General features: G+C 38.7%; 1 protein-coding gene across 18 annotated transcripts in view; it reads left to right on the forward strand.

The window, feature by feature from the left end:
• The window catches only part of PHF20 (PHD finger protein 20), a 71,733-nt gene that overhangs the window by 31,927 nt on the left and 23,882 nt on the right, over positions 1 to 15,924 (forward strand). For 14 of the 18 annotated variants that reach the window (XM_077187559.1, XM_077187557.1, XM_077187568.1 and 11 more), the window contains 3 exons: positions 3,332 to 3,610; positions 11,946 to 12,125; positions 15,721 to 15,819. In XM_077187559.1, coding sequence (XP_077043674.1) covers positions 3,332 to 3,610; positions 11,946 to 12,125; positions 15,721 to 15,819 — 558 coding nt within the window. The remainder of the gene's footprint in view (positions 1 to 3,331; positions 3,611 to 11,945; positions 12,126 to 15,720; positions 15,820 to 15,924) is intronic. The other 4 variants (XM_077187570.1, XM_077187573.1, XM_077187571.1 and 1 more) reach the window with 3 other exon arrangements.

Consider the following 15,924-nt stretch of genomic DNA (forward strand, 5'->3'; position numbering starts at 1 on the left):
AACAGCACAAGATTTCAGACGAAATAAGTTGAATGAAATAAGTAATTAGTGAGGACGCTGCCCAGTGGTGTGAAGTGGTCCAACGCACAGTGTGAAAACTGTCAGGTCAAGCATGTTTGTTACCATGACCTATCATGAAGATAATGTGCCAAAGATTATGAGTTTTAGAGAGTTTCAATGTGTTAAACAGCAAGTGAAGAAATAATTTGATCTTCACTTAGTATTTCTTTGGAGACCAGGAAATAGAAAGTGAAGGTCTCCTCATTTTAGCCAGCAGTTGTGTGTGGAAGTCTAATGGCTCGAAACTGCAGTAAAGCCATCTTTAAGTGGGGGAAAATGGGAAGAGTTCTGTGCACTGCTGGCTTCTTGGATTGTTTACCAGGGTGTTGCAGGAGATGCCACAGGATGGCAGACCTTCAGTCAAGGTACGATGCTGCTGCCAAATATTCCTGTCCCAGCAGGAGTCATGTCAAAGAGAGAATTGGTAATGGTGTAAAAACACCTCTGGTGAACTTGGAAACTTCACACTGTGCATTTTACAGTGAACTTACTGCTGAACATGGTCATAGCTTGACCCTTGGATAATTCAGCCCAGTGAAAAGTGAGAATGGTTGCTGATGGGAGCACCGAAGGAATGTTTTGCTCTGTAGTGAAGCTTAAAGGGCACAGTGATGTTTGACCATGAGTGTCTGTGCTTAATGTTGTAATGGCTGACTGAAAAGCAGGTGAAGAGTTTGAATTTTGATTATAATCGTGGGAGAAATAGCAGGTGTCAATTTACCATTCATTTTCCTCTGTACTCATAGAAAATACCCACCAAGCTCCTCTGTAAAGGCAGTTGCCTGAAAATCTGAAGACAATACACCAAACTTGTTTCTCTAGAAACCAATTTTAGTGTCATATGTTGTGAGCAAAAATTCTGTGTGTAAGGATGGTAGCTGCCTCTTTAGGTGTTGGTGTAGGATGTTATTTTCAGAGAGTCTGGAGCTAGGACTCTCCAGAGGCTACCCTGGGTGGCAGAGTTGGTTGTCAGTTTCCTACTGTGCCTGGGTGACAGGGAGTTCTATTGTGCTACTTGTAAAGAAGGAAAATGTAGTGATGGGAATGATTGAAGCTTTGTTTCAAATTTTGTGGGATCATCTGTATTTTTATTACTCTGAATACATTCCTTTTGCACATGGCAGTAAGTTTTTTGTCTGCTTCCTTTCCCTTTGCCCCATGTCTTTGTTATCCCTATTTCTAACTTTAGCTAATGTAGTCCTTTCCTTTTCTAACTTGTAGCCGATCAGTTAGAAGCCATTCCCTGTATCTTCTCCAGAATCTGTCCAGCTCAGTGGAGGGGAAGTGCTCCCAGTTTGGATGCGGGGCCTCATCCTGACAGTTGTGTGATGGTGTAATAGTTTCCCTTGTCATCTTTGTAATGTTTTTTTGTTAGGTCTTTGGACCTAACAGCTTCATGCTGGTAATTAAGTAGTAACAAGTTCTCAGCATCTGTAGTCCCAAATGCTGGGTTTTTTCCTTTAGAGTCAAGAGAACGTTTCTATGTTTGCTTTCACTAAACCCACAGGCCATTGCACTGAGCCTTCCTGAAATACTTTTTCATTCTTCCTGAATGCAGCTTTTGATGGTCTGCAGTATATTTTGATTTTGGTATTGGCAAGCTTCATCATTCTGCAAGTGTGAGTCTGGCTTTGCTGCAGTCTTATTGATGTTCCTGTCAGCATGTTCTTAACGTGGCTATGCCAAAGTGTCTTCCTTCTGGTTATTACCACTGTGAAACACCCAAAACTAGTGTCTTTCTTTGTACTATTTCGTTCTCCAATTTCATTGCATATTCTTTCTTTTAACCAGCTTGGTGTTGCATATGACTTAATCTTTCCCTATGCATTAGGGTACAACTACTTGTGTTTTCTCCATGTTAAAGATTTGTTTGTACACAGTACTTAAAGGCTGGATGTGCCTCAGAATATAGATGTTTCGGATGCTTCTCTGCACTGTGACAACATTTAAGTCTGCTGCTCAGTAACACCATTTTTGTTACTGCATGCTAAAAACTTGGAAACAAGCTGTACTGTGTTTTTACTCCAGGATCATGTTGACGCTGCCTTTAACACTCCTTCTGTTCAAAGCCTTACTGCACTTACAGAAAATCTTATTCTTGTTCATAATGTTTCTGGGTACTTTTGTCTCCTGCTTACAGCTACTTCTAATACAGTGTCTTAATTTTCACTCGTGTGCTGCATCCCTTCAGTTTTAGTCATGGTTGCTAGGTTTGGGTCTTGCAGTTAAACACTGCTTTCTTAATCCTGAAAGTCGAAAACTCTTGTCAAGATGGAAATAAAACTTTAGTACTGGCAAAACAAATTGAAAAATTGTATTTGGAAGCTGGGATTTTTTAAAATGATACCTCCTTTCCATTGTCTTCTAGCTGGAGAGGGATTTTTGGATGCTGTATGTGCATTAGTGATGGATAATTGCATAGATCTATTTAGATCAGTTTCCTCATTTTTACCTCTCGTGTTGTATTGAGTACAGATACTGGTGACAGTAATCTGATTTAGTTCAAAATGTTTATTTTGTATGTTTCTTAGAAAAAATATGAACTAAAAGTTCCTGAAATTCATGATAGATACAGCCCTGGGTTGCAGAGCAGTGCTCTTTGGAATAGGTGCCTTAAAATGTTCTTACATTTGAATCTTTACACTTTCCTTACTTTTTTGAGAAACTAAGTAAGTATAGCTCATAGGGAACATTTTGTAAAAGATGCAAGCAATTTTGTGTTTCATTGCTACTTAAAAATTGAAATAAATTTCAATTTTACTTTTGAAATGTTCTAATACATTGCTTCTATTGTCTTTGGAAATAACCAGGCTTTGGTGGCAAAACTATGCACCCAGAAAGCACGTAGCAAAATAATTGTAAGCAGAGAAGCAGAACTGTTTTCTTGCTTTCACCAGAGATGTGAATAGTTGTGAACAAATAATCTTTAGTGTTCGGACATAAGGATGTAATCTCTGTGTGATTCAGTCTTTTATCTTCAGGAGCACTATACAGTGAGATCAGCTGTTGGGCAAGGACTCAGGGAAACAAAATATTTTAACTTATTCATAAAAACAGTGGTGTCATGACAACCAGATTTATGAGCAGTGTAGGATAGAGTTTTCCCTTTAAAGTTACTAATCTTAAAGGCAGATAAGGCATTAACATTTTAGTTATAGCATTTCATAGCTAATGTGTGTGAATGCATGCTTCTTTTTGCTGTTGAAGTTTAGGAAACCATTCGGTAAATATAGCATATGCATGGGGCAATTTATCTGTTTTGTTCTTACAGTAACAAAACCTTGTAGGAGAACAGATTTTCTTGCATCAAAAAAAGCTGCAACTGTTGACCAAGATCACAAGTTTAGATGCAAGTTCTTGGACTGTTCAAAATCCTTCCGCAAAGCCAAGTTATTGCATTATCACATGAAATACTTTCATGGAGTGGAAAAGGCTGCAGAATCACAGCAGAACCCTGTAAAAAGAAATATTCAAACCAGAGCTTCTTTGGCTTCTGAAAAAGCTAATCAAGAAAGGTCAAAAAGAGGACGGACCACAGCTGGTTCACTGTGTAAGTATGGTATTGATCTCTTTCTTTTTTTAAACAGCAGCAGTCAGGACAGACAGAAAATACCAGAAATCTATTTTCTTTTGGGCTGAAGGAGTCTCTTTCAGGGCTGTGTCTTAGCATGTTTCTGTGTGGAGAAGAAGCATAATACGTGTGCACATCATGTTGTAGAAAGATATGAAGATGTTTCTTCTAGAATTCAAGATCATTTTCTGATAAAGATCCCACTGTGCAGCTTCTCTTATTTTTCTGTAGCAGCTCGCTTGCATATTACACCTCTGTTCCCTTTTAAAAACCCCATTATCCTGAGTTTCTGACTTGATTTTTATTTTTCTCCTGGCTTATAAATAGTATTGGTTGGAGACCTCCGTCCTTTTCTGTATTAGGGAACAGTTTGGTTACCTCCAGTTCTCTCCTGTTTCTTCCTTATCTTTAGACTTTGACTTTACTTACATGTACTTTACTGCCTTCAAGCACATACCCAGCTGGAAATCCAGTATGAGTTTCTGCAGTATTTACTGTTCTATGTCATGAAAAATCGTAGTATTTACAAGTGCAGTTGTTTCAGCTGTGCTTGAAAAAGATTTTCACACAACAGATTGTCAGTGGAAAGGGATAAAAACTTACTGGTTAGCCAAAAAAAAAAAAGTTTTAACTGCTTTGCAGTGTGCAAAATCACATTCACTTCTGCTTCACCCTCATTCTCTGAAGCGCTCTCTCTGCCTTGCATGACACCAGAGTGGCAGTCTAGGTCTATTGTGAACTGCAGTGGTTGTTGATAACCTGTCCAGACTTGGCGCTTGTGGACTGATGTTGCTGTGTACTTCAAGTCCGTAGAACTAGTCATGTCTTCTTTCTTCTCATTGAGCCTTTTTTATAAAATCCATCTTTCTCCTTGCTGAATTCCCTAACGTCTTTTGTCTTTGCCGTTGATCTTTTGTTAATACGTTGTTTAAGAACTACAAAGTATTACAAGTTGCTCACAGAACTCCAGCTCACTATAGCAGGATATATCCTGCCTTGCTTTGCTTCGTGGCTGCTTTTCTTAAGAGTCTAGAAAATGAGTTTTCATTTGAGGTGCTACTGCTTGTTCCTAACAAGATAAGTGTGACTTTACATACTGTAACTACATATGAACCCCAAATATTTCTGTATCTTTAAATAATGCAAAGGCATAATCTTGAATTAGGTAGGAATGCATTAGGATGTAATGATTTGTATGTATTGTACTCTGTATGCAGCTTAATTGAACCCAAGTGTTGCCTGGAGAAACATACCTGAGATAAGCATGGTGTGAAGACTGGCTGCTGACAGCTGCAAATTGATCAAAACAGGCTTTGTGCATGTCATGGATTTTTCAATAACCAGACTTCTGTTTGGCTCTTTTGAACTGTGTAATTCTTTTTGATCTGAGAAGTTGTTTCGTTGTGATTGTCTTGAATGCACTGACTAGTGATTCAAGATCTTGACCCTTCCATTTATCCTTTCCTCCAAGTGCATACAGTCAGATGCACCATCATCACTTGCAAGTAATTCGTTGTGGAGCTGAGGTGTAATTGTATTTGCTTTTTTTAAGCCTCCACCCCTCTAATTCCCCATTTGTGGATGGATACTTTTCACCTGGATCATTTCCATGATGTACTCCATAGCAGCTCTCTGCACAGAGTGCCTGGGGTGTGCTCACAGCAGTTGAACATTTCATCAAGGTGATGGGGGGGGGCAGGTAGGCTGTAAAGTTCTCAAGTCACCTTCACAGTTGAAGCCTGCTGTTGCGGAACTATAGTACATTTTTTCTTGATGAGGAAAGACAATGTCATTATATATTAGTTATATGTCTGATACTAAGTGCCATTGTTTTCTAACTCAGTGTGTTCTTTATGACTCTAATTTTTGTTTGATGGTGCTACACAGTTGAAAGCAGAGTTCATGAGATTCATGAGCTCTTACTTTGAAGTATTAGAAGTTCTGTTCTTCTGTCTTAATGGCATGTATAGAAAGCCTGTCTTCTAGGCAAGACCTTCTGTCTACTGAGCACTTACGCCACCTTTTCAAAAGGCTTTTCAGGAGGTACTGCTTAGAGTGAAAGCTTTTGAATCCATAATTCAGTCTGGTATGTGGTGGGTATATTTTCATATTTACTATCCTTTCGTGAGCAAAAAATCTCCTGTTTAAAAATAATATCATTTTACCTTTTGGTACAAATGTGCTTTTCTTGTACTTCACTATATTAGGTCGATTTTAGTGCTTAAAAAAAGGTGGCAATTTCTAACAGATAAAAATTTCAGCAATCATGATTTTTGTTATTCTATAAAATTTAAGATGCTCTTGCTTTAGGAGCTTTGTTACACTTGTCTCACAAGTTTTATTTTAGACCTCTAGAACTCCTTACTCTTTACGCTACACATAAAATAAATGGTGGGGGTTATCTGGTGCTGGATTTAAAGTGAAAATACTTACTGCTTCTAAAGTTGTAGGAGAACGTGTAAAATTGAGAACAGTTGCAAAACCTTTTCTTCACAGTGTTTAAAATTAAAATGTTAACACATAGAAAAGAAGATGGATGTAAGTGGTCTTCAGTGACCATGTTGTTAAATTTGGGAAAGAACAATTCACATATAGTTGCTTTGCACTGGAGTGAAGATTCCAAAATTAAAATTTCCAGTATGTAAGTTGTGTTACTTGACACTGGAATCAAAGCTTGAGTGAGCTGGAAAGGTCAGTGTGGGACTGATTTGAACTGTCTCCCCCTCTTTCCAAAGAAGGATCTTGCCTTTGCAGTAGCAAAATTGACCAATAGGTCTCTAAATTCTGTAGTTGCTCTGAACAGAGAGGAAGGTACTGCTATTGCCTGCAGCTTGTATTTTACGTATGCCTTACAGAATATGCCTAAACAGAATGACTAGGATTTCATGGCTACTGGATATGTTCAGGCAATACCTTTCTTAAATTTATCAGAAAGTAGTATGAGATTGTTATGATGAAACAGCTCTTCCCCCAAGTGCGTGTTACAATACTTACCTCCTTGAGTTGTTGCTGCTTTGGTCTTCAGGAAAGAATTGTCCTTACATAGAAGAAGGCAGTTGATGTTATGTCCCCCTGGGCTAGAGGAGATGCAGGTATACCTGCCCTCAGCTCTCAGGCTGCATTGTACCTCAGGTGCATTGCAGAGCCATCTGCAGGCCTCTGTTAGGAGAATTGAGATCTGTTGAAAATATGTGTGGATGTTTAAGCCTAAAAGAGGCTTTTTGAGTCTGGGCTGCAGATGACTTCAGTGTTGGTCTTAGATGAAAGAGTTGCTTAGATTTTGTGCTAGCTCAAGTAGAGATGCTCTATCAGAATAATTGCTTGGAAATTAAATGTGGTACAGTATCTGTGACAATTTGTCAGCTGCTTATTGATCTGTGCATCTGTACTCCATTTTTTTTATTACAGAATTCTTAGTTGGAAGGGACCCACAAGGATCATCAAGTCCAACTCTTAAGTAAAACTGGATTCTGTGCCCATATACATTAACCTTAAGACAGGTTTCTTTCTTTATAGTCCCTTCTCTTTTGCTGCAGAACCCCTTAGTTTACTGTTAAAGTACATCATCCCATACTGTGACTTGTGTCCTGCAGACACTGTAAACAATTTTCTCTGAAGGTACCAGTTGTCTCTTTCAGATATGTCTGTCTCTCCATCCATGTTATTTTGTATCAAGTGCTTGCAAAAGATTTTTCTTAATAAAAATTGTTGTTTCCTGACCTAGACCACTTCAAGGGCATGAGGCATAGAATAGTTTCATTTCTTTCTTTGTTACCTGCAAGTCACAATTTTGACATCTTGACTTGGAGTTTTTCTGTATTGGTGACTTTCATTTTTTTAGTGAAATCTGTCCATTTGGAGATTTGTTAACATATAGTTAATGCCTTTGGGCTGAACATATGTTCTGAAATCCAACAGTCAAGACTTGAGTGCTTGCATAGCTGATGTGTCCCCATGTCATACTATGATGAGGCTCTGTACTTGCTGGATGCTGAAGATTTCGCAGGAGACATAAACCTCATGAACAAGTAGGGGAGTTGGTAATGGAAGTGCCATCTGAGGTGATTTGTGTGCTCTTAATAGCTCCTTAGTACTGGTGTCAGCACAATTGGACTGACAGCGATCTCATGAGTTGATACCCATTGACTCCTAGGACACAGTTTAAGCCCTCTCAGGAGTTTTGGTAATAATGGAGCCAAAGTCAGTTTTGGAACTTCAAAAGCACTGTGCAGTATTAAGCTTTGATTTGGACTGTGGGTGTAGTACAGTAGCCTCAGTCTGGCAAGTCGCTGCTGCTCTTGGCTCTCCTGTGTTCCTTGCCATGAGGAAGAAACTAAAGGAAGAGACCTGCAATTTTTAGTTTGCCTACTGTAAAAAATCTGTCCTTACTGTGGAGTCCATATAAATCACTTAAAGAAGGAAAAAACGTTTTGTCAGTAGATTTAAATTTTTTCACATAACCTCATTTTTAGAAAATTCTGCCTACTCAGAGTTAATTACAGTATGTCCTGTTAGTATAAACTACTCCATCCATGAATTCTTTACATAAGTAAAAAAAATAAGTATTTTGTTCTTACTTGTGTTACTGATGAGAGCTGAATTGTGTGTGGGTGGAGTTGGCAAACTTGTTTTGACATCTTAGAATATCTCGGGCATCTGATTGTCTCTAACAGCTGTTAACAGGCAAACCTCTGGCCTGTTGTGTAGTGGTTGTAAGATTAATCCTTTGGGAAATTTTCCTGTATCCTCTTGATTCTGGCTGACTGATGCCTCTTTGCTAGGCAGTGGGTGTGCATGGTGATACACAAATGTGGGCTTTTTCCTTGGAGCCAGGGAAGATCTGCATAAACAGCCTCTGTGTTTGCAGAGTTGCTGGTTGTATTTGGCTTATCAAGACAGTACTGCATTTGGTTTCTGGGGAGTGGCTGTAAGTCAAGATGAAACATGGTCTTTCAGTTCTTGAAAATACCACTGGAAGTTCCCAGCAAATGATCTCACAGCTGTGGATGGTACCTTTGTCTGATTCACATACTTGGGAATGCAGTCTCTGCTTCCTGTGAATGCTGAGTTATCTTACCTGGGGTCCTACATCAGGGTTCCAGGGGACAGAAAGCTACTGCCTTGTCTGTCACTGAACCTCACTGTGTTTAGTAGTAAGTTTTCTAAAGCTCTGTCTGTGTGGTTTCTGCATGCTTGAGGTAATTTCATATTTCAGGTTTGTATGTGTTTCTAAGATCCTTCACAGCTTCTGGGTCAGCTCTTGGTACACAGAGGATACTTCTTCCAGGCTTAGGAGAGAGAGACCTGAAAGAACTCCATGGAAGAAGGCTGGAGGCAGTTAATTAACAATCTTGTTCATCTCCAGTATCTTGTGAACATACCTCCTGTTCCTGTTAGTGGTATTCTTTGTCATCTGAGCTGGAAATTAATCTGCTCTGATGTTTAATCACAACATTACTGTTCAAGGACATTGAAAGTGACATTGTCCAGGGTCTCAGGAGGCTTTTTGTGCCTTTTGTGGTTTCCCTGAGGTGGGACACAGGTGTTGTATGTGTCTTCATGGGGCCTGCATAAGCAGCTTTAGGAAACACTTAGGGATCCCCTGTGTACTCCTCATAGGAATCTCTATGAGTGTGGTCCTGCTGTCACTGCAGCCTCACAACCCAATGCTCTGTGACTGGGTGGAGGCAGAGGAGTAGGAAACCTTCTGGAGGGTTAAGGTTGGCTTGGGGAGACCAGAGGATGGAAACAGGTGGCACAACTCTGCAGGTGGTACTAATGCAGAAAATCAAAACGTGAGAAATATGCAAGTTTTAAAGCCACATGCCTAAATATAAGGTCTTAGTTGTGTTTGTTATGAATAATTGTTCTTTGTTCTTTAGGGAATGATTTTATAAACTGACCTGAGTTATACTACCAAATGAAGAGGAAAAAGAACACTTTAGTGTGGAAGGCTTGTAAGCTTGCATCTCCATTGCATCAGTTTTAATATTTGCTATCTCGAAGGTTTAGGATAAATTTCCAGGTTTTTAATCTCATCATCTCAAATTTATTCACAACTTCTAAAATGTTTTCAGAGTGCTCAAAGATCTTGTAGACCCTCTAAACTTTCTTTTCAATGGAACAAAGATGTTTCAAAACGTAGCGTCTTTGTGTCTGTTACTGGGGAAAAAAAAAAAAGAAAAGCATCCAGTGTATGATAGAGTACCATGACCCCTCCACCAGGACAGTGTTACAGCTTGCTGAGAAATTTTACAGAAATAGATTAACCTGTGTGTCATAAAAAACAGGATGTATTCTTGGCAAAAATCTCCTTGAAATTAAATCTCACAAAGCTACAAAACCCCAGTGGACATGAAATACAATTTTGCTCCACCAAGATCCTGTGTGCATCTGTGTCAGCCCACAGGAAGCTAAGAGGCCTTGTGCTGTTGCAGACTGCTAGGATCCAAGGCGACTGTGGTGTTCTAAAATGTTAATTCATGAGATTGAGTTGAGCTGTTGGGAGAAGGGAAAGTTAGGAGGCCTGAATGAAGGCTGTAAGGTGTGTATGGATTTTTGTATTGTAATTTTGAGTTTCACTGATGTGGTGTTCTGTAAATATTTTGGAAAATTATTGCAGAGTAGACAGTTAGGAAAGCTGCAGAAAATATTGTTTGTGTGACTTTTCACCCTGTACTGAAATACACCATTTGCATTTCATAAACTTTATTAGGGTACTGGTGTTCCCAAAGAGACTATGTGGTACCTGAATCTTATTTCTCAGCTACTGTGTACCATGGAAAAAGTTTTCATCTGAAACTTTCCTTCCTTTGTTTTTGTCATCTGAACTGATGATATCTTGACTCCCTACTCATGGGAGTCCTCAGAGGAGCAGGAAATAAATATAGACTTGAATTAAAAACAAACAAGTAAATAAAGACAGCGCCAAAAAGCCCAACCAAACAAAAACTTACCAAAAAAATTGCCTGTCTGGACAAAAGGCATCTTTTAGAGGGTCTTGTGTGGTAATTGGGTTTTGGTTTAATTTCTGTCTTTTGTGGCTGCTGTAGAGCACTAGGGCAGTTGACTAGAAGATAAGTTTGATTGTGGAAGTAGTTACAAGTAGCTTTTCTTTTTTTTGTTTGGAATTTTTTTTTTCCCTTTCACTTCCAACTTCCTAGAGAGAGAGGACCAGGGAAAATGTCATCAGATTTCTGCATCTTGGAGTTTCTTTTACTTGAAGAGATCCATGTGGTTCTGCAAGCTCTAACAATGACATCTTTTAATGTGCCTTGTTATTTCTTCAGCTTGAAATGTTGATCAGGGCAGGGTGCTTGATCTAGTTTTTTCTCCTAAGTGTGCCCTCTGGGACTCTTTCCCTTTTCAGTCACTCTCAAGTTCTGCTCAGAATTGTTTTATTAAAGGTGTCTAAGTATGGCATGTTAATCTTCAGATGAGAAACAAGTTGCCTTTCTTATCCTCTGAACTTTTGAGATGCATATGATGATAGAACTGGATATTTTTGATAAATGTCGGCATCCTGTCACCTTGGCTACTTGGTCTCATTGACCAGGATATTTGATGTAATACTCCAAAACTAAATGGCAACTGGTCTTGTTCAGTCCGCTGTCCTATCTGCCATGCAGCTTTAGCTTTTATCACCTTCACTGCTCTTTTTCTGTGTCCAGGAATCTTTTCAGGAGGAGTTGCTACTTGCAGTTAGGAGGATGAAACAGTTTGACTTAATGTAAATAAAATTGTAATCTCATATGAAGCCATGTCTGCATCTTAAGATTTTTATTAATTTTAGGTAGGGATTCTGAATTCTTGCATCTCACTCTTGATTGAAACACTGTTGTTTCAGAGGTACGTATTTAAACACTGTTCTTCCTTATATGTGCAGATCTGCTTTATGCCACTTCTGTGTATGTTACAAAGCACTCCTAGGAGAACTGGCTGTGGTTCCTCTAATTGAACCAAATGGGCACTTTTTCTCTTGGAGGAGCTAATAAAAATGACCCAGCCTGTGTCTCTGCTGAACTGAACTGAACTGTTTCTCTTTTCATCTTTTCTCAAAAAAAAAAAAAAGTCACAGTTTTTCTGAAGAATAGAGATTTGGGAATGCGTGGACATCCCCTGTTTATTTTTGAAAGAAAAGCTCATCAGCAAATCCAGCAAAAACATTGGAGTTTTTAGCGTTTTAGGGCTAGGACTGAGTTGAGCAATGTCTGATCAGAAACATTCCACATGGTCTGTCAGAGCTGCTGCTGCTGAAATAGACTGACTTTGGAAAGTATTTAAAGCTTGGACTTGGTCTTTGTTCTGTTTGTAGATGCTCCTCTACACATAACCCTCAGGAGTACCCCATATAGAGATGAAAAAGTAGAAAAGAGAAGAACTTCAACACCTGTAAGTGCACTAAATAGTCACCGACATTCTATTAGAGACCAAACCAGGAACCACATAGCAAGAGCACTGCGGAGACCTCGGGAAAGAGAAAGAGTTCAACATGGTACGGCTTTTGGTTTAACATGGGAAGTTAACATGGAAAGGAAAAAGTCTTGAGAAAGTTTTAAACATTGTAAGGAACTGATAATATTCTGTATACCTTTTTTATAGATGAGTAAATGGTTGGTTCTCACAATTAAGGGGTAAACATTATATATATGGTAAAAGAAGTTTTATAAATCTATAGTTATGTGACTGCAATGTGCTCCCCCCAGTATGTGTTATCAGTGGATAGTCTTGGTAATCCAGGGATTTGGGAAGGTTGGCTTGTTACTATGGCAGCACCTGACCTCCAATCAGAATGTAAGAAAGTGACTTCCACCACTGGATAGTAAGGAAGGAGTTGACTGACAAGGCTCTAGGAGAGGCTAGAGATATAAAAGAGGAAACATCCACCTTGAAGATGAGCCAACCATGTGGTGGGCAGCCGCCAGGGCAGTTCCCAGGCCTGCTTTTCCTTACCTAGTCTTTGTTGTATTTTTATTAAGGTTTAATAAACCCTTTAAATTTTTTTGAGTGAGCAGTTGTTTCTCACACCTTCGTTTAGAGAGAGAGCAATTTTGTATAAATGTATGGCATAAAATGTAAGCAGTGTTTTTTCAATGTAATTTTGTAAGTTTTCATGCTCTCTGCACTGGGGTTTATTCTGCGCAGTCAGTTGGTAATATTTATAGGATGTAAAAAGTATTAAAGTATTAAAGGTCATTAAAAGGTTGTAGGTCTTAATTCTGTTAAACTCCTGGCTGCCCAAATCATTAAATATTTTAAGTAATCTTGTACCTACTGAGATACCTAAACTTAAAGGAGGCGGATGGGAGTGGACATGAGGCACAATGACCTAGGGTGATATGTTTTGTAGGGGATTATTTTCAATAGTACTTGACCACTTCTTGTAGTCAGCAATTGCTACTAGACATCTCTGAAGAACTTCACGACTTTGACTGTTCAGTGGTATCCTGTAAACTCTGTTTATACTGAAATCTGCTGTAGTATCGGTGGGTAACAGCCAGACAGGATGGGGGGATGTATGTATACACACACATACGTTCATAGAAACAATACATATTAATAATAATATATTATTTATATACATACAAAATATAAATAATTCCCAACATACTTCTAGATTTCTTTCAGTAAGAAAGAACTTGAGTCACAGTGATGAGGAAAACACAAACAAAATCTGAGGTTAGACTGCTGTATCTATGACAGATGCTCTGTCTCCTGGAGATCACCTCCTTAGCTGCCTGTGTCTGTGTTGTTCTGTTGATCATAGCAGACAGACAGTACTTAGCATCTTGTTTATTCTTGTGCATCCCTCACTGCCCTTCCTTGTAGGAAGGTCTGAATGAGGCCCATCAGTATCTCCTCCCTGTTCCTCACTCACTGGGATGTGTCCTATGTGCAAGTGTGGCATTTAGAGATTATAATGAACTTTCACAGTGGTGATGTGATAGAGGATGGTGAGCACTCATCCCAGTTCTTATGAGTCTGTGCCATTCAAAGAAGTTGAAATCCTTTGTCTTTTCAAAAAAACCCCAAACCATTAAAAAATGTAGTTGTTTTGTGCTTAATTTCTAGGATTATGTTTCTCAGTTTATCTTTCTGTTTGATTATGTGAATCTGTGATAAGTCTCTCTATCTGGTCTTATGTCAGTGAAAATTCATTACACTTCAGAGCACTTAGAAGAAACAGCTTTAAACAACGAGAATGTTCAGTTCCTGATTTTGGAAGATTCTAGTATAATACTCGAATACTTGTTCTTTGAAGAATTTTTTTTCATGGAAACATGCATTAGCTGCTGTGCATTTCAGAAGATAGCTTCACAAAGAAGTTTGCAAATATTTAGATTTTTTTCAGATTTTAAGACACACGGGGAAGCTTACGGGGACAAGGTGGATAAAGTGACAGTTTCTTTCATATTTATCTTGGATATTTTGATAGTGGTTGAGGAAGCTCCCCATGTGCCCTTGGATATCTTCAAACAAATCCAGTAATCTGATCATGTGAATTTGAATTTTCAAATGAAAATAAGGAAAATTTTCCTCCCTCTGTTGAGCTCAGTTATTCTCTCTTCCCTTCTGGAAGAATAAAATGATAGAACTTTCTTGCATGCCTGTGAGCAAAGAGAAGGGAATGGTACCAAGAGGATCCTGACCATTGGAAGTACAAGAGATGAGAACAGATGAAAGTAAGAAGGAAGTTGGAAGCACTGTGTTTGACACTTGAATATGCACCTTTTCTTTTCCTGTTCTTTGTTTTGGTTTTTTTAATTTCCCTCAACACCGAGAGGTGGAATAAGGTGACTTTTGTGCTGCCAGTTCTGCTGCCTTTGAAGCCCAGGTGCCTGGTGTGGCCATGTGGTGAGCACACTGAGGTGCCTTTGCTAACCTCATTTGCTAAGAGGGGCACAGAAATAGCAAAGTAGCAGGAAATCTTTGAGGACTCAACAGGATGGGGACATGCAGAGCTAAAGAGACTCCTGAGGACAAGCTATTAAGCTTGTCCTGCATGCTTACCTGAGCAGATTAAATGTGACTGCCATTTGCAGTTTCTCAGTGAACTGTTCGTGCCATAAATACTCAGCCGATAAACCGGGGACTTTACTGTTGATGTGTGTGAAAGGGGTTGACATAATATGCTGGTATTGCTGGTTTACTTTATAAATGGTTACAGACAATCTAGGGTTCTCAAATGGTTGTGCAAGTGAAGATTTCTTACAGTATACACTGTCTTCAAGTGCTTATTCAGATCTCTATCATCTGACATTGAAATAGGTTTCTGAATGGGATGGTGAGTGGCTAATCAGCCAAGCACTCTGAGAGCAGAGCCATTTTGAGATACAAGAGATCCTTCCATAATAGGCATTGATTACATCTCTGAGTCAGGATAATTTACATAAGGAACTGCATAAGTATCTAGAAATTGTGTGCTGGGACCTAAATCTGAAAGATAGGATGTAACCAAACACTGGGGTCTGGAAAGCAGGGATTTGTGAACATGCCCTTCAATAGGCTTATACTGAATTGTGCATGCTCTGGAAGCATGCTTTGAGGATAGACTTAATTGACAGTTGTCAGTCATTCATCATTATGGAGTGTTTTTAATCCCATAAAAATAGAATGGAGAACGGATGTTGAGAGAATAGTTAAAGCCAGCTGAACCATTTACTCCATTTTCAATATAAATAAAATATTTGCTTGGGGAACTGAACTGAAGTTCAGGGTTTTGTGTTACAATGCTAGTGAAATGTCCAGTCATAATAATGTAGAAACTGGACATAACAAATCCCTCAGTATTTTTATGATCTCTCAAGCATGTAAATAATAAGTGGGCACTGCTGTACATTTCATTTCTCCTACAGGATGCTTATATTTTGTTATGGGACAGTCAAATTAGGACCTAAAATAGATTATTCCAATTGAGAGCTGGGGAATTCTTAAAAGTAAGTTTTCTTCTTGGGTTTATTGTTTTGTTTTGTTTTTTTCAGGGAACTGGCCTTGATTGTCCAAAAGAATGGGACACTTTTAAGAACATTATGAAGTAGAATAAATGTATATATTTATTTAAACTAATTTGGATTTTTTTTTAATTTCAGCTGTTAAAGGACATGAGAAGAACAAAGAAAAAAAATCCAAAGACTATGAAAGATCCAAGTCAAAGAAAAAGAAAAAAAAGAAAAAGAGATCTAAGCCTGGTAAAGTTCATTTTCCTGTAGATGAAACTGGCTTCATTCTTTTGTTTTATTACCTCCAGAAAATCACTTTAGATCACTTAAGATCAGGCATTGCATTTCAGCCTT

Source organism: Agelaius phoeniceus, chromosome 17 (genome assembly GCF_051311805.1).
Source record: "Agelaius phoeniceus isolate bAgePho1 chromosome 17, bAgePho1.hap1, whole genome shotgun sequence".
NCBI lineage: Eukaryota > Metazoa > Chordata > Aves > Passeriformes > Icteridae > Agelaius > Agelaius phoeniceus.